This window comes from Heptranchias perlo, chromosome 21 (genome assembly GCF_035084215.1).
Source record: "Heptranchias perlo isolate sHepPer1 chromosome 21, sHepPer1.hap1, whole genome shotgun sequence".
Lineage (NCBI taxonomy): Eukaryota > Metazoa > Chordata > Chondrichthyes > Hexanchiformes > Hexanchidae > Heptranchias > Heptranchias perlo.
Genome location: NC_090345.1, coordinates 27,387,766 through 27,412,050, shown reverse-complemented (window position 1 = coordinate 27,412,050; position 24,285 = coordinate 27,387,766). Strand labels below are relative to the sequence as shown.

The following is a 24,285-nucleotide window of genomic DNA, read 5'->3' as shown; positions in this document are numbered from 1 at the left end:
ATCTCCTTTATGTGTTTGATTATATCTTTCATTATGTACTTTAACTAGTAAAGAGGGGCAGCAGTTTGTCTAAAAATAGATACATTGGCAATAACTATTGAAATATATTGCAATCTCTCAGGTATACATCACCCTAGCTTAATACTGGAAATTGATAAACATGGCCTCTAGTCTTGTGCTTCACATCCATATTCAATGCACTTCATTTGACCTTTAAAATGGACATGTAAATTTTCCCTGGGTGTTTTGATAAGAGGCATAGGGTTCACTATTTGTCAAAAGCTTGCACAGACTTGTAAAGGTGCAGGCACATTGTTGCAACATGACGTTTACTCTAGTAGGTGAGAATATCAATAGTGAAAATAAAGACTACAAACAAAGCAGAATTCTGACCGTACATTTATTTTTTTATTAATCAATTGGAGAGCTACCTAACTAAATTACCTATGTAAATTTGTATAACTTACATATAGAATATAGCATATAATTTACTTGAGTTAGTCAATCTTGGTGAGGTGCCAGTGTGTCACTAGAATTGATCTCAGTATCCCTGGGCTAAGAAAGGGAGAATATCGTTCGAGGTTACCACTCCTGATCACTAATCAGAGATTCCTGCTGAACTACACATGTGTAGGCATCAGAGAGGGACACAACTGATCTAAACTGTGATATTTCCCACAGTCAAATAGCCTTCTGGCACTCACAATCTAATCTACCATGTGAAGAACAGTCACATGAACATGGACTAGAAGACTGCTGCCACTGGACAAATTATTCTCTATATGATTCATTATTATAATTTCTGGCTGTAAATTTTTCAGATGAGATAGTGTAAGCAAAAAGGTATTACTAAGTGCACATTAGAATAAAGAGATATTATTGAATGTTATAAAAACAGAAAATTTCATCAGAACTGGAAGAAGTTGAAGAGTTTTTAAGCAAGTACAGCAGCATTTTGCTTTTGATTTATTGAATGTTATGTTAAGTCTGGATTGAACTGAGAAAATAAAAGAGTTTAACAACAAAATCCAGTGTCCATTATAGACTGCCAAGTCAAAAGCAAAATGCTGCGTATGCTGGAAATCTGAAATAAAAACAGAAAATGCTGGAAATACTCAGCAAGTCAGGCAGCATCTGTGAAGAAAGAAACAGTTAACGTTTCAGGTTGATGACCTTTCGTCAGAAGTGCCAAGACTACCAAGTAATGGGAAAGAAATAGAAGGGATTTGTCAAGCATTCAGAGAAATTTACAGAGGTAATTGGTGCCATAATAATGGGATACTTTAACTATCCAGAGGTTGACTGGGATCAAACTAAAGATGATACTCAAAATGAGAAGGAGTTTATAGAAGGCATTCAGGACTGTTTTTTTAAATTAGTACAGTACAAGTCCGATGAAGAAAGATGGAGAATGAGACCTGGATCTGGGTAATCAACTCGGACAACCTCAGCATCCTAGCTGACCCTGAGATGAGTTTCCGACCACATATCCACTCCATCACCAAGACTGCCTACTTCCACCTCCATAACTTCACCCGTCTCCGCCCCTGCCTCAGCTCATCTGCTGCTGAAACCCTCATCTATGCCTATGTTATCTCTATACTTGACTATTCCAATGCTGTCCTGGGTGGCCTCCCATCTTCCACCCTCCATAAACTTGAGTTCATCCAAAACTCTGCTGCCCATATCCTAACTGGCACCAAATCCCGTTTACCCATCATCCCTGTGCTCACTGACCTACATTGGCTCCCGGTCCAGGTATGCCTCGATTTTAAAATTCTCAACCTTGTTTTCAAATCCCTCCATGGCCTCGCCTCTCCCTTTCTCTGTAACTTCCTCCAGCCCTACAACCCTCAGAGATGTCTTCGCTCCTCCAATTCTTGCCTCTTGCACATCCCCAATTTTAATCGCTCCACCATTGGCAGCCTGCCTTCAGCTGCCTAGGCCCCAAGCTCTGGAATACCCTCCCTAAACCTCTCCACCTCTCCCTCTCTCTCTCCTCCTTTAAGATGCTCCTTAAAACCTACCTCTTTGACTAAGTCGTCCTAATATCTCCTTATGTGGCTCAGTGTCAAATTTTGTTTGAAAATCGCTCCTGTGAAGTGCCTTGGGACGTTTTGCTATGTTAAAAGGCACTATATGAATGCAAGTTGTTGTTGTTGACAAGTAAGCAACCTGGAGGTAGGGATCTGTGATTTAGGGATCAGTGATCATAACATCTCTGGAATGGTGATTGCAATGGCACAAGTATAATGGGCTGAAATGGCTACCTTCTATGGAGTGCTTATATTTCTAAGATTCTGTGATTTTCAGGCAAAGATGAATAAAAGAAGAAAATTGAAAAAAAACTTAAATTCTAACCTTAAAAAGAGCTATACTCCAAGTTCTAGTAAAGCTTTTACTGAAAGCTAAACACTAACACTACAAATTTAGTTTAGCAAAGTGAAGTCTCAGATTGTTATTTAATACAAAAGGTATATATATATAAAATCCATCCTAGACATGAACCAAAATAATATTGAATAATAATAGAAAATTAGATATATTACTTATATTCTAAACATCTCAAGTAAAATAAAACATGGTCTCTAGTACATTATAAGGTTAGTAAACTGACAGTGGTTTAATGTAATTAATCTTAAAACAATGTAATTAATCCTTTCTTCAATGCTCTAGCACTCATACTCAAATTGCTGAATGCCTGAATTTAATACTTCTGTCATGGTATAGCCCTTGCCCTCTGATTGGGACAACTGTGACATGTACCATAATTCAGATCCACTACAAGAAGCAATAAACTCATCTCTCATAATCGTAGTTTACCAGGAAATCTGCAGATTATAATGTCTCTCCTGCCCCCATGACATATGAGATGGATGGTGACCCTTAGCTGCAGTGATCTCTTGTTCCTAACACTACAACTTCAGGAAGTGTTGTCTTTTTCCACTGTTTTGCCCGTGGTGTGACACCTAACCTTTCTTAACATTGCTGCTTATGCATTTCCTCATGTGAGACTTAGAAGGATATCAAGAGCAAAAGAATGTCCCTTTCTGCTTAGTAGTAAGGGCCAGATTAAATTGTTGAAGAAAAGCATGCAGAATTCAGGCCCTGTAATTAAGAGCTCTTCTATTTGGTCTTGATCCCCTGAGCCTGAAACCTTTCATTAAAGTATTATAGGTTCACACTCTCAGTGTATCACCTCTGTCCAGAGCTATATGGCCAAACCCAGCCCCTCAGGCATGTTAAAAAAAAGGTTCCAATCTACCTAACCAGGACCAAGTCAAGCAGACCTGGTTTAGTGCGGTTCCGGTGCTGAGGTAAAGTAGCCTTGGGGATGCTGCAGAGCAGTGAAGCATACAAAATAGAAAACTAAACCAGCAGTTTGACGAATTATATGTACTGCCAAGGAGACTTAGAGAAAGTACAATTAAAGTCCTGTATATTGTGACAGCTTTAGTAATGGAATATATTTTCATTTCTTTTCTCCAAAGTAAATAGTTATGTTGAACTCAATTGTGAGAAAAAATAGAACTAACAATATATAAAATATACAGGTAGGCACTTTAGAACACTCCACCTTATTTTACATTACGTATAAGAAAGTAGCAATAAAAATATATTTTGCACACCTTACAATAAAGTATATATTATTTACAGGTAGGAAAGTGTTCACCAGAACATAACTGATTGTGATAGTATTTCAGATAATGCATTTCTTTCACTTTTCTTTTGTCAACATTTTGGAAAAGTACACTACTTTCATGCTGTGAAGATGGTAATATTAAAATATACCAAAAATTCACAAACTACACTATTTAAGAATTCTTCACTGTGCGTGACATTTTTATATATAATAACCTTGATGTAAAAATTTATATAGTGCACGAGTACGATATGGCAAATAGTTCACAAGTCTCTGAAATTATTAGAACTAAAATAATACTTCCCCACCAATACTTATGCATATTTGGGGCCAAAAGTGCCTTGTAGATTTAAAACTTAGCTCCTATTTTGGAGATTTTCAGAATAATGGCCATTCACCTCTGAAGGAAGGTGAGAGGCTGTTTATGTGGTATAAAAACAACAAATTATACAGTCCCCTTAACATAGCAAAACATCCCAAGGTGCTTCACAGTTAGGGATCAGGTCTGAGCTTAAGTAGAATGGAGTTTGGCTAGGTAGCTGAGGCCCTGTCGAAGAGGTCGGCTTTACGGAGGCTTTTGAAGGTGGGGCAATTTAGGGAAGGAGTTCCAGGGTGTGGGGGTGAGATGAATGAAGTCACCAATAAGTAGAGCAGCAGCAGAGAGGATCATGCATTTGGCCACAGTTGTAAAAACAAAGGATGTAAGCAACAATAGGCAGGAGGTGGTTGCAAAGTAGAGAAGTGGAGGAATTAGAAGATTAGGATGAGAATTTTAAAATCTATATGCCGAGGGAGGAAAGCCAATGGAGGTCAGCAGGAATAGGCATAATGGGTGAGCAGGGTTTAATGTGGGATAGGATGGGGCTGATAAAGTTCTGGATGAGTTTATGTAGGATGGAGATCATGAGACCAGTGAAAAGGACTGGAGGCGACAAAGGCATGGAAGAGAGTTTCAGCGGCAGTGGGAATGAGGTACTGTTTTGAAGGTGGAATAGACGGACTTGGTGATGGACTGGATGTAGGGTTGAAGCCCAGCTCAGGGTCAAGCAGGACACCAAAATCACATACCATCTACTAGAGTATTAATGTGCTCTTCATATTCTAATAATTCTAACCTATTAAAACAAAATAAAATAAATTAAACTAAATAAAAGTATAATCCAAGCCAGAGTTTGGGTGTATGAACCAGGTTGACACTCCGTGCACTATTCAGAGTGTTTTTTTATTGTTTTCACACTGAATAGTGGCAGTTGTAATTCTTACAGCCAGGAGTTGGTTGAAAAACAGATTCTGTATGAGAGATAAAGAATATATAAGGTTTCTTATTAAAGAAAATGATAACTCTGTAAGTACTAGTAACCTTAAGTGCTTATCTGTAGATAAGTCCCATGTATCTAGTTCTTCCTCAACTATAACATTTAAAGTATTCACATTTGCAATTGCTCTCCATGGAACCCTATTTCTTTTCCGTTTTGTTTAGATTGGATGTGCTGCAGTGACATAAGCCAAGAAGACACCTTGGTACGAACTCAATCCTTATTGGTAGTCAATGTCAGTGAAATTGGTCTGTTTGGACACTGATTACAGATTTATTTCAGGCTCTGAGTATTTCCCTTGATTTAACAAAAACTGGGGAAAAAAGATTAACTCACAGTCTCCGAAACAGACCAATGACAGTCATACTAATTACAAGGAACAGATGTATTCCGATTCTCGTCACCTCAACATCTCACTCTAGACTTTGTTGAATCAAATGGAGGATGCGCGGCACTCCACAGAGTAGTCTAGTCAATAGGAATAGGTTTACATAGAATTATATTTCATATGTAAGGTACCTGGGATGGGGTAAGGGAAGCTAGTTAATACTTACCTAAAGATTTAACTTCTCTTTAAAGAACTGTTCCAGTAGAGTTCTCTTTCACTTTTTATTATCTTCATGCCTTTCTAACACAGCGGGGAGTACCTGACTTATTCCACTGGTGTAAATGGATTTGATAAGTTAGAGATGAAATATGAAGGACTTCCTCTAGCTTTGTTATCAATGCAATGTGTTATATTTTAACAATAAACATAATGATTAATGGTGTGTATTGACATCATTCCAACACTCAAGTTGTTAAGATGTCTTGCACTAGTTTTTGCCTACGTAGCAACAGTCACTAATTCATTGTATGTGAAGCGCCCTGAAACGTGTTAACGCTATATGTAAATATTAAATTAAATGTAATAATTTCTTGAAACGAATCTGTATTTGGAGAATTCGGTTATTGTATTTTAAGCAATATTTATGAGAGGGCATTTCACACTTTCAGAAAGATTGTGTGTGTGTATTTTTCCCTTTGTTATAGTGAATGGTCTTTGAGAAAATGCTTCATCTACTGTTGGAAAATCGAATGTTTGGCTCCGGGAATGTGGTTTTTGCCATTACGTGTGTCCACTTTCCATTTCTCTGTACCATGTATTCGGAAATTCCTAATAGCTCTGAGTGTTTAAACTGAATAGAGTATAACGTTTACATACAAAGCCTTCGGACAAATATTATTTTAAACTCCACGTAGGGAACCAGTAAATTAACCGAGTCAGAGTATTATGCACCAATTGACGAATTCGCTTGGTTCTGATACCCTGGACTCAATCCTTAATTGCACCCATACAGTCAGAATTACTGGCTATAAACACATTTTGAACTATATAAAGCTGTGCTTAGGAAGTAACTATTCGGCAGTTTAAAGGCTGCAAAATAAGCCTCCCTGACAATTTAAATTGTTGATGATTCGCTAACTCATTTCATCGTAAACTTTATCTCAAAAAAGAATGTGGAAGGTTCCCATTAGTCTCCATTATATAATCCTTCAGGGTAGGCCCTGTCTCCATATGTGCGATTGTAGTTTAAAGTGGCTCTAATAGATCTCCGGTGTCCTAACCCGAAATTGTAGAGCATAAAACTTAGGAGTTTTTTTAAAACTTTTTTTCACATAATTCAAAAATATATAGAGCCAAAAACATTGTTTTTTTTCTGCTTTGTTCTTGTTTTAGCATTGCATAGTTTATCATGGCAATATATAATACCGAATTACTTCACAGGGAAACCTATTAGTGGTGTGCTGTATTGTTTCAGAACTGAACATGTAATATTTTCCCGATTACAAGGCTGGAAAAGGAACTAATTGGGTAAATTACCCACTGGTTTTTGAGGGACTGTGTGAAGTCCTAGTTCTGGTGATTGCATCCAGAAGAAAATGTGCTTTGAGTGATATAATTCGTTTCCCAGATCCGAGGTCAGTGTTTGTTTTGGATCGCAGGAGGAGATCCCCAGCACCGCCAACACTGGTTCATTGAACTGAATTTGTGCGGAATGAAACAAACCACGGTCCTCGTTAATTTCACCTTGCTGTACTAAAGTCCGTGCTGATGTACTTTGTGAGAATGCCCCTTCTAATTATGTCTACTACCCAGGGTGGAATCAACTTTATTTACTTGAAAAAAAATAACAAACTTTTGATCTCAATATACTTAAAATGTTTGTCCAGTGAATAGATTTTTGACAAGGGGAAATATTCAAAGAAAAGTAATCTCCGCTCGTTAACTGCAGACACTGAAACAATAGACATTTTCACTGCTATAGAAATACCATAAAAATCCCCCCCCCCCTTCAAAGGTATAGAGACCATACAAATCTCTCTCTCATCCCGCCCCCGCCCCTCCCTCCGTCAAAGGTATAGAGAGACCTTACAATCCCCCCTCCACTTAAACGTATAGAGGGACCATACTAATCCTCCCCTTAAAGGTATAGAGAGACCATACAAACCCCCCACACACACCGCCAAAGGTATAGAGAGATCCTGCGGGGGAAAAACACAAAACATGTTTTTAACACAATAATGCTTCACTTTTTCTCCTAACAGGTCATTTGAGTGTTGCGTGGTTACTTATATAGTCTTTATATCTGGCATTTCTCCTTAAGCTCCAAGTGTGTAAACTTTACGCAGTTAAATAATAAAGACAATGCAAATGTAATTCTAATATTAAAGATAACAATTAACCTACATCTTTAAATCATTAAAACGATTTCAATCCCGACAAGGGTTGAGCCTATTAAATGTGTCTGTCACAAGCAAACAGTCGCCCGATCTTTCTTGTTTCCCTGTAAGCTATGTAAATAAGTTTTAAAACATGTCTACTGTCTATAACGTTCCTCGTTCTTATAAGATATATTTTAACACAAGTACCAGTCTATTCCCTAATCTGTGAAGACTGTTGCGTTGAGTGAGGTGTTTTGCTTGGACGCTGTGTTGCGTAGACACTGGATTTTTAACTACTTTGAAACTCAGCCTTTGTAAGCAAACAAAAAGGGAGATTGTCTCCTTAATTGTAAGGCATGACAAGATCAGAAATGAACCCAAATAATCCAATCTATTTGGAAGAAAACAAAATATACAGTGTACAGTGATCAGCAGCCAAGAGTGAAGCTGAACTTTCGAACTAGGCTTCGAGTTTTCGCTTCTCGCCCCTTTCATGCAAAGTGACAAGCGGATAATACTCCAGTCTCACCTTCTGCTCTGTAGTGGGCAGCAGACATGTGAGTCCATTGATTCTGCGATTAGAGGTCGGTACAATTAAAACATTAAACGCCATAAGAAATCACAGAGAAATCGCGGTTATCTATTCTGATGCTTCGTGTTGCGATACACAGAAGTAATTGCAGTTTTCCCTCGTTTGAAGTATTCGGAAATGTCTGTTCCATTATATGAAAAATGAATCTAACCTTTAGCGTGTAAAAACGTACTGAGGTTTTCATAGCGTCGTTTAGACGGCTGGCAGTCGGCGTTAATGCAGTCCATTAAACCCCAAACGGAATAAACAATTATACCATGCACCTCATCGTTTTATAGTTCACCCGTAGATCGTGCACTTTTAGAAAATATATGCTGTAAAGTTTCCTGTTACTAAAAGTTCATTTGAATCATATTTCAAAGTGAAATTGGATGTAAGCTATGCAATATATGGATGAAATGCCAGGTGAGAATAGTAACATAAACATGTTTGGATAAGATTTTATTAACCTCCGAGAACAGTATAACATTATTTTTATACTGAATGGTATTTAAAAATGGAAAGCTGCAATCTGTTTCTGAAAAGCGTGTAATTAAAGGGCTGCTCGGCAGGGGCCCGGATTAAATTTGACGCACGATTAAATTGTTTTAATTCTGCATGTAAAACCTGTCACGAATGTGCTGTACCAGCAAAACGACGAGTTCGTTAAAAAAAAAACAATTAACGTCCAACCACATTGTGGCAGTTTAGGTATTCTAGAACGGCAGCCTTCAGCTGCCTAGGCCCTGAGCTCTGGAATTCCCTCCCTAACCCTCTCTGGCTCCCTACCTCTCTCTCCTCCTTTAAGACGCTCCTTAAGACCTACGTCTTTGACCAAGCTTTTGGTCACCTGTTCTAATATCTCCTTTTGTGGCTCAGTGTCAAATTTTGTCTGATAACCTTCCTGTGAAGTGCCTTGGGACGTTTTACTACGTTAAAAGGGCTATATAAATGCAAGTCGTTGTTATTTGTACTTTAACAGATATTTGAATAAACGGGAGTTGGTGTCTTTATTCAACAAGCTGCCTCTTGTCCCCCTGTTAACATCTGTAATAAGCATAAATGTTAAATCGAATATATTGACATAGATCAGTTTATGTTTTTATAACATAAAATATAACAAATATCTAAACTTTCCTTCCACATTATTTGCTGCTACCTGTAATCAATCCGATTAAAGGGTCAGAAATTCATTTTAGCAATAAAATCTGTAGAAACTGTTTCATTATAGTGGAAGGTGACGCTCACTATAAAGGCTTTAAAATCCCTTAAATAATTAGTTGTTTCTCTGTCTATCCGATGTCATCTCCAATGTTGGAGTAGAGGGTACAAAAACGCAAGCTTTCTGTAATTATTTTCAGTCTTGTCTAGAACAGGTCCGTATGTCGTAAATAAAAAGCATTAAAAGATCACGAAGCAGGAAAATTTGAGCACAGATAAAGGTGCACCTTATGTTACTTTAACTGAGGGATGAATGTGCGAATTAAAGCAACTGGACAGTAGATCACCATTTGGACCTCGTTGCACTGCTCAAATGTTTTGCTTTGGCCCCAAAACGAAAGAGTCGACTTGCAGTCTTTGATTTTTCTTCCGTTTAAAACATGTATCTAAACCTGAATTTTATTTATTTTAAAGCACAGGTTCACTATTGTAGTGACCATAAAGTAGCCATTAAATTTAATCAGCGATGGTTTGTCCACACTGCTAGGAGCTGAAGGAAACCCGAAACTGTTCGGTATCCTGAGCCGAGCTCTGTCCAAAAGATTCGGTTTCATTTCTGTTTATTTGCTTCCCCAAAGTAAATACACACAGTTTCCGGGTAATTTCTGTAGATCGATACCCTCCTTCCCCAATCCAAATAACGAATTCGACTGACATTATACCTGTTCTGACTTAATCTGTATATCATAGAATGGTTACAGCACAGAAGGAGGCCATTCGGCCCATCGAGCCCGTGCCGTGTAACGTAACAAATACAACATATAAAAATATAACTTAACATCACTATATAACTGTTATTAAAGCAATGTCAACTATCATACATTAGACCGTTATAAATGTGGGCAATATTAATGGTAATATACAGTTTGTGCAAAGCGAATGAATGTTGTAAAACTGTTTCAAATTAATCGGTTAGCGACCAGAGGGGCGTTTGGCTTTCTATTTGGAGGATTCGAACTCCAACAGCATAAAAGTGGCAACAAATGTAAACTGGTCGTTTTCCCCTTTTATCGTGCTAAAGCCTCTGGCTGTCATTCAGCACGAAATCAACTTTTCCGCCTTGGGTTTCCTGTTTTATCAATTTGCATTTAATCTACTTTAAAGAAAAGGGACACACGCCCATTTCTGAAGCCCGTTTCTTTTTCCTACGTCTTGTTTTGCAGCATGAAGATTGTGATGCGACGGACAATTCCGCGTAAAATAAGTTTTTTTTTCCTTCCATGTTGTTAAGTAAGAATTCGTAAAAGGCCGTTTCTTCTAATTCAATAGGGCATGAATTGTTTGTGAAATAAACCCCCGCGTGTCAAAATAGAAATCATTGGACTTTGAAATATTTAGGTCTCTGATGTTAAATCATAATTATTAAAAATTTGTAACTGTGTACATGAAAATATGTTTGTGAGCATTCTCGGTTCATAAATGTTCATTACTTGTAGAATAAATTAGTTCAACTTATTTCCTGAATATGTAAATAACAAGCGGGCGTGTTTCAAACTTTTGCATATTAGTATTGATACGGAAACAGTTCGCACGTTATATATATTCTGCATTAACTCTCAAATTATAATTAAAGATAAAATCTACAGCATGGACGATGTTGGGTCTCACTTAGTCAATCTTTAGGCCTAACGTTTTGTTCGCACGTAGAATCACCCTGGTTAAAGCATCACACCTGCAGCAAGTATCATTGGATAAAACTCGAGTTTAAACATACTGTCCAGTGCGGTTAAGTGGACAGGTGTTTAAAATATGTTCCCTATTACATATGATAAATGTACATTTGTTCCATTTGAAAAAAGCCTGGATTTGTTGTACAGTATCTCGAAACCTCATTTTGATTTCTAGTTATTAAACTGTGTTGCGTATGAAAACTTCGAGAGGCTTTGTTTAAATAGGGTGAACTGTTTAATTTGTAAAATAAAGATCACAGGAAACGCATGTTTAAGTACAGAAATCGCATGTGATGTATTTCAACACATAGCATGACAGCGCAGAATTAACACACAGAAAATCACCATGCCAAATACATACAGGTCATTTTAAGCCGTTTAGTGAATCCCATTCAATGAACCCAAGAACTGAAAGCTACATCCTAAGATACAAATTCAGAAGCTTTCATGTTTTAACTTTACAAAAACTATTTATTTCTCCATATATAGCACAATGTGTCACAATAGATCATTGTACATTCCAAAACGGTGATAACTAGATATATAACAAATTCATCTACAAAATTAATTTATTTATTGGTTACTTAGTGCATTATTTCCCAGCTACTGGTTTGAAACAATACGTTTGACAGTCCAAACTTTTACCACTTTGCATAGTGTTGCTTATGTAAACAAATGATTTGTGTCGAGATGCGAGCTAAAAGTAAACGTAATTGTACTCGTCCATGAAATTGATGATAAGGGCACTTTGACACACGAAAACAAATCAATTATACCAAAACTACACTAAACATATTATTTATATCGTTACTGTATAAAAAAAAGTATTTTCTCTGTTTCTATCTAAGTTTTGTACTCTTTATATTTACAATCCTTCTGGTTAAACCTCTGTGCCCTCTCTGCTGTAAATTAGATTATTGACGCTGAAGTTGTTGCACAATGGGCCGCTCAGTCCACTTTGCTGACTTGAAACAGTAGATTGATAGTAGCTCAGTCGATTGTGGATGTCGACTGTGTTATGTATTGTGTTATGAGAAGGCGAGTAAGAATTGAGTCCGGCGAGATTTTGTCTACCTTGTGATAGATCTCCCATCAGTCCCCCAGAGGAAATCGGCCTGTTCATCCCATTGCTTCCGTTGATCATGGAACTCATATTAGACACAAAGTTGCTGAAACAGGGATTGGATTGTATGCTTGGTGGAGTTGAGGGTTTAGAATCACTTGCAGTTCCAGGGGAGCTCTCCAGTCCGGGGGAAGCCGAACCCAGGACACTGGCTGTGTCTGAAGGTTTAATAACCCCACTATTGGTGTCGTCAGTCTTGTCAACGAGCCCATGGCCACTGGGTCCTGTAGTCTCTGATCTGCGCTTCCTCTTCCTCCTGAAATTCCCATTGTCAAACATTTTTTCACAATTGGGATCTAGAGTCCAGTAGTTACCTTTACCTAAAATGATAACCACAGATAAGTAAATCATTTAAACCGAGTGAGCTTGTGCATAATCAACTAAACATGTATCTTGGCTTAAATTAAATAACCCCCCCTCCCCCATCCAGCTTTCTGAATGTAGACGCACAAAAATGTAATTTGAAACAAATTGCGGTTAAAATGAAAAAAATGAACACGTTAAAGCAAGCAAAGTTCCAGCTGATAAGATCAACGCACCCCCCTCCCCCTCCCCCAGTAGAGACGCATCCTACTGCAGCTCGGGAAGGAGGCAGCCGCCAAACTAAAGGACTTTCTTGACAAGCAACTTCAACGCCAAACTCTGCAACATGTCCGTGTGCACCGAATCAAAGCAAAACCCAGTTCTGCACTGAGCTGAACTCTCAACCTTAACCTGCCGTTATGCATTTGGGCTGCGTTGTTAGCAATTGGTGGCGATCAACACGCTTATTATTAGCCCAAGTCATTAAGAACGATTAATAATTGTTACTACAAAAAAAAACATTAACGGATAATAGTTTTGGCAAGAGACGCTCGAGTTTTAAAAAAACAGACTTGTACAAAAAGTTTGTACTCAACACTGTGTGCAAACATTAAAACCCTAGCCCCGTTTTGTCATTACTCTTTCGTCAGACTGTTATTTCTGTCTTTTTCCAATGTATTAATTCGCGAGTTGGACAAGCACGAAAATCACTGAGCTCGAGAGAGAGAGAGAGCAGCAACTGTACCTGGATCGTCCTCGTCTCTGGGAACTTTCTTGAAACAGTCGTTGAGGGACAGGTTGTGCCGGATTGAGTTCTGCCAGCCCGCTTTACTCTTCTTGTAAAAGGGGAAGTTTTCCGCCACGTACTGGTAGATCTGACTGAGGGTCAGCTTCTTGTCCGGTGCGTTCTGGATCGCCATGGCGATGAGCGCAGAGTAGGAGTAGGGAGGGCGAACCATTTTAAAAAGTTCCTGTTGGCTCGGGAGGGACAACCAGCCCAGTTCGGTCCCTCCGAAGCCCGAGGGAGGAGGCAGGAACTGCCGCTGGCCCGTCCCGTAACCCGACGGGATGTAAGGCGCCCCATTAGTCCCTGGAAGATAAGGAGAAGAGTTAATCGCCGGTCCGTTGAGCCAGAGGTAAGGGTTAGTGGTCGGGGAGGTGTAGTCGGCCAGCCCATAGCTCGGTGGGTGGGGAGAGGGTCGCTGAGGGTGGTGAGGGTGGAGGTTTTGCGGATACATGCTGAAGTTGTCGCAGTACACGGCCATGTCCAAGATATCCTGCGCGTTGGGGTGTTGGAGAGGGGAAGGTTGAGGGTTAGGAGGAGGCTGCTGTCCAAAGGCGTTCATAATCCGCTAGGCACGCAGGCTGGGGCTTTAAAGGGCGGACGGGCGTTCGCTTACATCAAACTCTGATCACTCTCAGGAGAAGACTGAGAGCCAGAGCCAAGTGCGGCATTTAAATAATGACTAGGTGCATCGCCTGCAGTCTCAACCAGAACAGGTAGATCAATCTGGCTGGGGTTTAGTGCACCTCCCCCCTCACCGTCACTGCCAACAGGACTTAGCTTTTACTCACGGAGCCCATCTCAGTATCTGGACCGAATGGATTTCTCAAGAGTAAGAGGGCAAAATCTCCAAAAGTCCCACCAACTTCTAATGTGAGACATGCGTTCATGTATTTTGGAGGAATGACACATATTTAGCATACATCTCATTTGTATCATCTAATGTTTTGAAACTTTTCTTAAATGTTTGATATAGTTCTCAGATACTTCTCACCAAATCAATTTTCGGCACTTTAAAATTCAAATAAACTTATAGTATATACTATTGTGTCCCTCTCTTAGTTTAAAGATTTCATTCGACTTACCTAAAGTGTTTTGCCCGAGACACGTTAATGCTTTGAATTTGGGATTCGGCCCTTTCTCCGCCTGTGTCTTGCCGTGTCTGCATGTTTTTATAGACTGAGATGCAGCAAAATATTCTACACTGTTTAAATAACTAAATACGAGCAAACTTTCTGGAATTACCACAAACAGGATTGTGTGTGGGCAAACTCAGTCAGAGCTGAATTACTAGTAAGCAATTTTTGTTGCAGAAATAAACAGCTATAGATTGATCGGTACACTAACTAACTAGGGTATCAGGATGAAGGACAGTTATTTTGCATTATAGAAGGCAAAACATTTATATCGGCTCTCGATGTTTACCAGCAAACACTAGTTTATGCACGTTGTGTTGTGTGGGGAATCTTCAGTATGTTGTGGCAAGTAATACTTAAATGTGGTGTCATCTCCCATATTAAACACAAATATAAGTGTACTTCAGCAAAAAAATCGGAAGGTACAAAAACTTTATACGCCGCATATTTAAATTTTAGAAGAATGTACTAACTGAAGGCGGCTGCAATAGTCAGTGTAGTGTTGTAGTTGGGAGTATTTGAAGTTTTTCATTTTTCTGTTCTCTGGGATAGATTGCAAAAGGCTAGAGGTTGAACTTTACTGCCCCCTATTGGTAGTTCAGGCGCTACGCACGAGGACCAATACATGATTCCACAACACACGATCAAAGAAAATTTATACAGTCCTTTGTCACCAATCTCAGAAATGTTTAATAGTGCTTCACACAATGAGCTACTTTTGGAGTGCAATGGCTGTTGTTATGTAGGGAAATGTGGCAATCATTTTGCTGCTAGGAACATTCCACAACTAGCAATAAGGTAAGTGACTAGTTATTCTGTTTTTGCTCCTGTTGGTTGAAGGAGGAATAGTGACCAAAATACTAGGGAACTGTATTCCCTTCCTCAAATAGGGAAAAGACACAACTTACATTTATATAGCAATTTTCACATCCTCAGAATGTCCCAAAGTGCTTCAGAACCAATTAATATCTATATAGACAAACACGGCAGCCGATTTGTACATAGCAAAATCACACAAATGACAAATAAGATGAATGGCCCGTCAATCTGGTTTTGGTGGTGTTGCTTGAAGGAGGAATGATAGCCAGGACATTGAGAAAACTTCCTGCTCTTCTTTGAACAATGCTATGGGATCTTTTATATCCACCTGAACAGGCAGATGAAGCCTTGCTTTAACATCTCATCTGAAATTCAGCACCTCTGTCAATGTTGCACTCCTTCAGTACTGCACTAAAATGTTAGTTAGCTTATGTTCTGACGTAGGACTTGACTTAGAGACAAGTGCTACCAACTGATGTATATTTGCTATTTGGAAGGGGGAGGAGGGAAATCAGCCAGAGCTCCTGATCTTGATTGCTCTTCAGTGACTTCTGCTGAAAAATGGATGTATGTGGAGATTGAGTGAGGTCAGGATCAGGTTTGGTTCTGATGTCCCCCCCCCACCCAATCATATAACATGATGACACTCACTATCTAGGCTAACGCGCAAAGGCTGGTACTGCAGGATCTGGACTCAGTCAGTACCTCCAGGAAAGGAGGGGAGAAAACTGGAAAAACAAAAACAAAAACTCTGATAAGCTTCTTTTAGAGGCCTGAAAAGTAAACCTGTGGATTTAAGCTGTAAAACTGTGCAGAAACTAACATCCCATTTGTGATGAAACTTCAAAGCTTGTGAGTAGCAATCATATTGCAGGACCAGTTTAACACAGTGCTTTCTCTTGATTCTCTTTCAATGGAAATCTTTCCAAGTAAAGTTATCTGTGTTCCTTCCATAAATATATATTAATTCAGCAAATTTGGTAAGCTTTTATCTATAGTCCTCTTTTCCTTTTCTTCCCATATCAACATGAACCTATTTTGTTCACTCAAAGTAGTTAATGAAAGTGAAGTTGTTATTGACAAGGCTAACTAATCAATTCTTAACTAATACTTTAACCTGTTTTTCACATTCGGACTGTGCAATTCTAGCATTTTATGTTTTTGTATCAGATTTCAAACATTCATTATTTTGTCCTTCTATCATTGTTAGAACTGACACTCATGGTGTAACCAGCACAAGTTCTAAATTGTATTTATTTATGCTGTAATTTCAGAGAAAACATAAACTTATGCATTCACAAAAATTGTATATCTGCAAAGAAAGTGCCAATTGTGAATTTTAATTCATTCCTAATTTGCCCTTAATGAGACCTGAGAGAGCTCACAACCTAGTTACACTCATAGAAAGAAAGAACAAGTATAGCACCTCACCACAGTCTCCAGACATTCCAATAAGTTTTACAACCAATTAATTACTTTCGAAGTGCATTTACAGTTGTGTGGCAAATGTGGAAATCAATGTGTGTACAGCAATACCCCACAAACGGTAAATGAAGGAATGAATGAATGAAGTTGGTTGAGGGGGAAATGTTAGCCAGAACACTGGGAGAATTTCCTGTTGTTTTCAAATAATGCCATAAATCTTTTACATTTACCTGAACAAACTCAGATGGACCATCACGGGGCAGGCGGGGGCACAAAGAGGAGACCAGCCATTTCCCTATAAAAAGATAGGAAATATAAAAAGTAGAATTCCACGGGCAACAATTGAGAACCTCCAGGCGGACAGCTATCAAACATTGCAGGTGAAGGCCTAGAAGGGCTGCTGGAAGCATGGGTGTGTCACCTGTGGAATGAGGATTACCATCTTTTGGGGAGACCAAAACTGGAGAGGGGCAGAGTTTGGGACAGGAATAGGCCTTAGGAGTCAATGCATTTTTAGTGGATGTTTTATCCAACATTTAGTACAGCTTCATGGTCCTACCAACAGCTGAAGGAAATCACCACAAAGCTAGCTGGTAGAGAATGAGTATATTTCTTCATTTATTTTTAGTTTCAGTCAGTTAAATATGAAAATAATAAAGAAAAAAACCTGACGATGTGTATATGGTTCATTTGCTGATGGGCAGTACTTACCACATCATACTGTATAGGGAATTGTTGGAGATGGTTAAAACTGTGGGGTTTTCCTTTAAGTGAAGTAAGGATAATTGTAGGATCATAAAAGGCCCACTTATAATCACATTTAAAGCTGTGAGGGAAAAAGTGGGACCAGAGTGCAGCCAGATCTATTTGAGGCTGAATGGCTGAGATGAAAACCAGGCCACATACACACAAACTATACTTTTGCTGCCCAGTGCACTTTTTTAAAGAAAAATGGACAGTGAGCTGAAAAAACAGACCGTCCAGCTGAAAACAGGACAGGTGACAACCCTACGTGGAATGTGAACTAGTCAACAATAAATGTGTTTTCGAAGTTGTTGTGTTTTAATTGATTTGTGAGAAATTTTACAGAGCTTTATTGTCTGAGATCATTGCCTATAACAAGAAAATGAATACCATGCACAGCTTTTTTCTTCATTTTTACATACAAGTTACATTAACTATTTAAGGTATACATCTGAAAATGGCATTGATGTATATGTTAAAAACAAAAGCTGACTTCTATCAAATAACAACACTGGTTTGTTCCTGTTTATCTGGTTGATTCAAACCCCATTCATATTGGGCCAGATTTTGCTCTGGGCGGCAAACAAACGGCGCCCGCTGCTCATTAGACTTGCACTTGCCCATAGGCTTTTCGTGGGCTTTTACACTGCAAGTGCCTCTTATCAGGTCCTCAAACCAGCGCGGTGCCCAGTCCGGGCATGTGTGACTTGTGTGAACGGGGCAAGCTGCTGTATATCCCTTTAACTAATCAAATTGAAGCATTTTAATTAGCAGCGCAGACACAGAACCAGGAAATGTAAGTTGGAATAATGAATTGAATGTAAAATCAGTTACAGAAAGCGAAATAAATAAATATTGAATAAAAAGACAGAGATAAAAGAGACAGAAAGAAAAAGTAAAAAAATTAAAATTAATTTTTTTTTTTTAAATGTGCAACAACAATTAAAATGTGAAGGAATGAGATTCCATATTTGTAAAAGTAAATTTTCAGTGCCAGAGAGGTTGTTTGACAGTCATTAAGACTCACCACAGTGTTAAAATTTTGGTTACATTTAAAAAGTTGGCGTACCTTTATCTGGTGCGATTAGTTAGTTTCCCACAGAGCAGGAGGCGCAACTTTGCGCTGTTGCAGTCATTTCACCGGTGAGTCAGCCGGCAAGTTGTCCTTCCTGCGAAACTTCTGGAGGAGGGTCGCATCTGGTAGAGGAGCTTCCTGATTACCGTGTTTAACTGCGCATGTGCGGTCACTGGAAGTTCCTCTAACATTTGCAATGAAATCATGGTGAGCGTTGTTAGGCTCGCCATTATTTTTAGAGGAAAATCCGGGCCATTGCATTTAGTAACTGGAGTGGTTCTTAAGTCATCTGAAATCCAGCTCCTTAAGTACAGTATAACCACCTAGAGCATATGGCTGTGTAGAACTGCAAATCTGATGACCTATATGATATCATTCTATTCTGACAAAATATGTGCATACACCCCAACATTTTAAACCTAACTGATCAAAGTATAAATTCTATAATTGGCACAAATGGAACAGTCCTGGAACTTCTGGATTCTGGCCACTAGAAGCTGAATCGGCAGAAACATGAGTCTTTGTAATGTTGTTGCACCAGTCGTTACATTCTTGTAACATTTCATGTGACTGTTGTGCTTGTGGTATATTTACAAAAGAGTGTGCACTGGGCATATGTCATCAGTAGAGACTCTCTTGCTGTAATTAACTTGCACATTCAGTCCTTTTCTCATTGCTCTGGTACATGCCTAAAATGAGTTATCTGTCTTACATACAACCAGATCAGAACGCAGACATGTGAGCATTAATTCAATCACTGTCACTGTTGTGACATCACAATAACAACTGCTGCTCCCACTGCTACTGCAGCATGAAAGTATAGAACCAGAAAATGCCATTTGGACTATCAAACTTACTCCCCCCACAGACTATTTATACTTACCCCAATCATGGTACCTACCCAACTACTCTGTCTCGTGGAGGAAGTCAACCAACCAGAGGTAACCCTCCAAGAACAACAACCGAATTTATGTAACAACTTTAACATAGTGAAATATCCCAAGTTGTTTCACAAGAGAGGGGCATAATTAACAACAAAGGGAAATTGGGAAAAGATTTAGAGGAGGTGATTTAAGGTGATTTTGAAGTAATAGGTTTAGAAGAGGTCTTTGAAGGTGGGGAGAGATAAAACAAAGGGAGAGATTTCCCAATTGCAAGGTTATGGTGTCTGAAGGCTCTATGACTGATGATGGGTATAGGGAGGGAGCATGTACAGTAGTTCATACTTAGAAAAGTGAAGGGTACAAACAGGGATATAAGATCAGAACAAATTGCAACAGTAGGTCGGAGTGACGCCATGGAGGGATTTGTAAACAATATTAAGAACTTTGAAATCAATTCATTGGAGGATGTGCAGCAAGTGGAGCTTGGCAAGGATAGGATAATAGATTGGTGGGATTTAAAGAAAGACTTGAAAGAAAGAAAGACTTGCATTTGTATAATGCCTTTCACGACCTCAGGTCGCCCCAAAGTACTTTTGAAGTGTAGTCACGGTGGTAAAGTAGGAAACGCGGCAGTCAATTTGCGCACAGCAAGGCCCCACAAACAGCAATGTGATAATGATCAGATAATTTTTTTTTAAATGATGTTGGTTCAGGGATACATATTGGCCAGGACACTGGGGAGAACTCCCCAGTTCTTCTTTGAATAATGCCATGGGATCTTTTACATCCACCTGACAGGGCAGACAATATAGGATGTGGGCATTCGAGTTCTAGATTAGTTGATGTTTGTGTAGAGTGGAGTTTGGAAGGAGAGCAATGGAGAACTCATACGTGAGGGATAAGTAGAGTTGGAGGTGGGAGATTTGCAAAGGTGGAAAAATCGGTCTTGTAATGTGGGGTTTGAAGCTCAGAGCCAATACACCAAAGTTGCACATCGTCAGGTTCAGCCTGAGAAAGAAACTGGACAGAGGTATGGAATCAGGTTAGGGTGTGAAGTTTCTGGCAAGAACAGAACAGGATGACTTCAGTCTTGCAGATCTTTAGTTGGAGGAGGTTCTGGCTCATCTGTGACCTGGTGACGGACAGGCAGTCAGACTGTACAATAATAGTCATGATGTCAAGTGTGATAGCAAAGAGGTAAAGCTAACTGCCATCAGCATATATATGGAAGCTCAACCAGCATTTTCAAACGTTGTCTTCAAGAGGCAACATGTATGTAAGGAATAGGAGGTGGCTGAAGATGAAAGCTTGGGGCATGTAAGATCTAACCATGTAATCACTGGAGGAGAAGCCATTGCAAGAGATATACTAGTTACATTGGGACAGGTAGGAATGGACCGTACAGGTGGGTCACAGAGGAGAAGTGGTATAGGCGGATGAACTAGTTGACCAGAGAATAAAGCTACCAGTAGTTTTCTACCCCTGGCAAAGTTGATAACTACCCTTATGGGCAATGATCTCAGATAATAACTTCCTTTTGGAAATATAGGCAATAATTTCAGACAAAAACTGCCTTTTTCATTTCTGAACCTTTTTAGATGTTCAGTATGTTGGAATATTCATGAAGATGATGGAAACTTTAGGACACCAATACCACAATGTTTAACAAGATCAAAGATAGCGAAATCTGTATGTAGTATAAACATAATTTATCTTATACCTAACATTCGATTCACTCCACGTGATATCAAGAAACGGCTGAGTGCACTGGATACAGCAAAGGCTGTGAGCCCCGACAACATCCCAGCTGTAGTGCTGAAGTCTTGTGCTCCAGAACTAGCTGCGCAGCTAGCCAAGCTGTTCCAGTACAGCTACAACACTTGGCATCTACCCGACAATGTGGAAAATTGCCCACTTATGTCCTGTCCATAAAAAGCAGGACAAATCCAATCCGGCCAATTACCGGCCCATCAGTCTACTCTCAATCATCAGCAAAGTGATGGAAGGTGTCGTCGACAGTGCTATCAAGCGGCACTTACCAATAACTTGCTCACCAATGATAGTTTGGGTTCCGCCAGGACCACTCGGCGCCAGACCTCATTACAGCCTTGGTCCAAACATGGACAAAAGAGCTGAATTCCAGAGGTGAAGTGAGAGTGACTGCCCTTGACATCAAGGCAGCATTTGACCGAGTGTGGCACCAAGGAACCCTAGTAAAATTGAAGTCAATGGGAATCAGGGGGAAAACACTCCAGTGGCTGGAGTCATACCTAGCACAAAGGAAGATGGTAGTGGTTGTTGGAGGCCAATCATCTCAGTCCCAGGGCATTGCTGCAGGAGTTCCTCAGGGCAGTGTCCTAGGCCCAACCATCTTCAGCTGCTTAATCAATGACCTTCCCTCCATCATAAGGTCAGAAATGGGGATGTTCGCTGATGATTGCACAGTGTTCAGTTTCATTCGCAACCCCTCAAATAATGAAGCAGTCCGAGCCCGCATGCAGCAAGACCTGGACAACATCCAGGCTTGGGCTCATAAGTGGCAAGTAACATTCGCGCCAGACAAGTGCCAGGCAATGACCATCTCCAACAAGAGAGAGTCTAACCACCCCCCCTTGACATTCAACGGCATTATCATCGCCGAATCCCCCACCATCAATATCCTGGGGGTCACCATTGACCAGAAACTTAATTGGACCAGCCATATAAATACTGTGGCTACAAGAGCAGGTCAGAGGCTGGGTATTCTGCGGCGAATGACTCACCTCCTGACTCCCCAAAGCCTTTCCACCGTCTACAAGGCACAAGTCAGGAGTGTGATGGAATACTCCCCACTTGCCTGGATGAGTGCAGCTCCAACAACACTCAAGAAGCTTGACACCATCCAGGACAAAGCACCCCGCTTGATTGGCACCCCTTCCACCACCCTAAACATTCACTCCCTTCACCACCGGCGCACTGTAGCTGCAGTGTGTACCATCCACAGGATGCACTGCAGCAACTCGCCAAGGCTTCTTCGACAGCACCTCCCAAACCCGCAACCTCTACCTGTCTAGAAGGACAAGAGCAGCAGGCACATGGGAACAACACCACCTGCACGTTCCCTTCCAAGTCACACACCATCCCGACTTAGAAATATATCGCCGTTCCTTCATCGTCGCTGGGTCAAAATCCTGGAACTCCCTAACAGCACTGTGGGAGAACCTTCACCACACGGACTGCAGCGGTTCAAGAAGGCGGCTCACCACCACCTTCTCAAGGGAAATTAGGGATGGGCAATAAATGCCAGCCTCGCCAGCGACGCCCACATCCCATGAACAAATAAAAAGAATTATAATCCCTAATGATATTTTGTTAATAAAGTAACTGCTGAAACACAGTAAGACATTTACTTTAAACTACAAGGCCAAAAGATAATTGAGCTCATGCTGCAGACTTGACAAGATCAATATTTTAATTTGGAATACTCATATGGAAAAGTACCAGTGGAAATATGTATGATATTTCAATGACAAAGTAACTTCACAAAGTGACTTCACTACTGTAGCCCATAAAGACTATAAAAATGAGTCCTTTAAAACTAATCCTTTCTGTTAAAAACCTCTTCAAAACATTGTAAATAGATAATGTCATAGCCTGTGATTACATACCATAATTCATATAATGAAATCAAAGTAGCTCACTGATTACTTTGTCAGATACAACTTATCAATCAGCCTTCCTTTTGCAAATACTCATTATGTGTCTTGGCTAACCATGGCATACTCTCTATTTATTTAATTATTTCTTTCCTGGCTAAGATTGGTGGCTGGTTGCCTGGCTGACTTACATGTGGTAGCTGTTTTATTGCTACAAGGACCGCCACATTCTTTTAAAAAAATGTTCTCAGGATGTGGGTGATACTGGCAAGGCCACATTTATTGCCCCGTACCTTTTTAGATGTTCAGTATGTTGGAATATTCGTGAAGATGATGGAAACTTTAGGACACCAATACCACGGTGTTTAACAAGATCAAAGACAGAGAAATCTGTATGTAGTATAACCATAATCTATCTTATACCTAACATTATAATCCCTGCTGTGAGAAGATAGTTTTCATTGTGATTGTCATGCTGTGGTAACGTTAAAACAAAAATCCCAGTGAGTGAATAAATCAGTGGTTGTAACTCAGTGAGAAGGTTTGGACATGTTGTATAGTAGTTTTTTTTATAAGTTTAGGGTTATGCCTAAGATATTGCTTCGGGTACAGCAGTGCGAGTCACTCTTGTAAATAAGCTGTCACCTTGGCCCCGATATTACCAGGGAGACGGGTTGGCAGCAGAGGGTTGACTGGGCGCGTGGGTAACCCACCCAGTCAAATCGGTGGGTTCCCCAAGCGATCGCGAGTAAATTGAAGCCACTTACCTTGGCTTCCGGGTTTCCCGTTGGAAACCTGGGCAGTGGGTAGTCTGCACACCCGCATCACAGGCTGTCAGCTGGAGGAGCCCTATTTAAAGGGGCAGTCTTCCAATGCTGCTCCTGCAGCAAACAGCCAAAATTACAGCATGGAGCAGCCCAGGGGAAAGGCTGTTCCCAGGTTTAATGATGCCTCACTGGATTGGGTGAGGAGGAGAAGGGAGATCTTCTACCCGGCGGATGGGAGGAAGTGGCCTGCCTGTGCCACCAAGAAGGCCTGGCTCAAGGTGGCAGAGGAGGTCACCAGCAGCAGCAACATATCCCACACCTAGATACAGTGCAGGAAGCGCTTCAATGACCTAACTAGATCAGCCAAAATGAGCACACTTACTCATTCTCCTACACTCCGTCTTCCACATCACTGTCCCCACCCCACAACTCATTCTGCACTGCCAACACTACTCTATCACAC

The 24,285-nt window shown here is 40.1% G+C and overlaps 1 protein-coding gene across 1 annotated transcript; it reads right to left on the bottom strand.

The window, feature by feature from the left end:
- Nucleotides 1-11,667: 11,667 nt before the first annotated feature.
- Nucleotides 11,668-13,899, bottom strand: foxi1 (forkhead box i1). Its single transcript, XM_068002734.1, has 2 exons — nucleotides 13,299-13,899; nucleotides 11,668-12,570 (listed from the first exon to the last, which is right to left on the bottom strand). The coding sequence occupies exons 1-2, from the start codon at nucleotides 13,897-13,899 to the stop codon at nucleotides 12,008-12,010; spliced, it is 1,164 nt and encodes a 387-aa protein (XP_067858835.1). The 3' UTR covers nucleotides 11,668-12,007.
- Nucleotides 13,900-24,285: the final 10,386 nt, after the last annotated feature.